At 62.8% G+C, this 1,016-nt stretch overlaps 1 protein-coding gene across 1 annotated transcript in view; it reads left to right on the top strand.

Annotated features, from left to right (window-relative positions):
• Positions 1 to 107: 107 nt before the first annotated feature.
• PTSG_12002 (uncharacterized protein) overlaps positions 108 to 1,016 on the top strand; it is a gene marked incomplete at both ends in the record, with an annotated part of 2,957 nt that continues 2,048 nt past the window's right edge. Inside the window, one exon of the mRNA XM_004995887.1 lies at positions 108 to 984. Coding sequence (XP_004995944.1) covers positions 108 to 984 — 877 coding nt within the window. The remainder of the gene's footprint in view (positions 985 to 1,016) is intronic.

Below are 1,016 nucleotides of genomic sequence, written 5' to 3'. Positions count from 1 at the left end.
GCAGCAGTGGCGACACCAGCCTCACGGAGCCTGCAAGCATCAAGCAGGCACTTAAGAGCCAGCAACGCAAGCAGTGGACTCAGGCGTGCTTGGAGGAGATCGGAGCCATGGAGCGCAACGGCGTCATCAAGCTCATCCCACGCAGCGCCGTGCCACGGCAGCACACGCCTCTCAAGTCACGCTTCGTCTTCAAGGTGAAGCGTGATGCGGAAGGCACGCCGACGCGCTTCAAGGCACGCTGGGTCGCCAAGGGCTTCAGCCAGCGACCGGGCATCGACTTCGACCAGACCTACGCCCCAACACCAGCAGCCAAGACCATCCTCACTGTACTCGCCGTCTCCCTGCAACGACAGCACCAGCTGCACCAGCTTGACTTCAAGTCGGCTTACCTGCAGGCTGATCTCAAGGAGGAGCTGTACATGGAGCTGCCGCCGCACTTCACCGACATCGGCGACGGCGCTCAACGCTACGCGGGCAAGGTGTGCCGGCTGCTCAAGCCGCTCTACGGTCTCAAGCAAGCTGGCCGTGCATGGGCCAAGAAGCTGCACACCTTCCTCAAGACCAACGGATGGGCGCAGAGCAACGTCGACGCTTGCCTCTTCACCAAGCTCCACGACGACGGACAGCGCACATGGATCATCACGTACGTCGACGACCTCATCATCAGCGGCAGCAGCGAGCGCCACATCCGTGCCTGCAAGCAGCAGATCAAGGAGAGCTTCGAGGCAGAGGACCTGGGCCCGCTCACCTGGTACCTGGGCCTTCACCTGACGTCACCAGCTGACGGGGTGTTGCACATTGCGCAGACACAGGCCATCAACGACATCGTCAACGACTACAACCTGGCAGCGGCAGCCAGCGTGTCCACGCCCATGCGTGTTGGCATCGACGCCTCCAGCATCAGCGAGCAGCCCGACCGACGCCTGCCTTTCCGCAACCTCGTGGGCTCGCTCCTGTACCTGGGCCAACCGCACGAGACCAGACGTCAGCTTCGCGTGCGGACTGCTCTGCCGTTA

This window comes from Salpingoeca rosetta (genome assembly GCF_000188695.1).
Source record: "Salpingoeca rosetta unplaced genomic scaffold supercont1.7, whole genome shotgun sequence".
NCBI lineage: Eukaryota > Choanoflagellata > Craspedida > Salpingoecidae > Salpingoeca > Salpingoeca rosetta.
The sequence above is the reverse complement of the archived record's forward strand: the minus strand, read 5'-3'. Positions and strand labels throughout refer to the sequence as shown.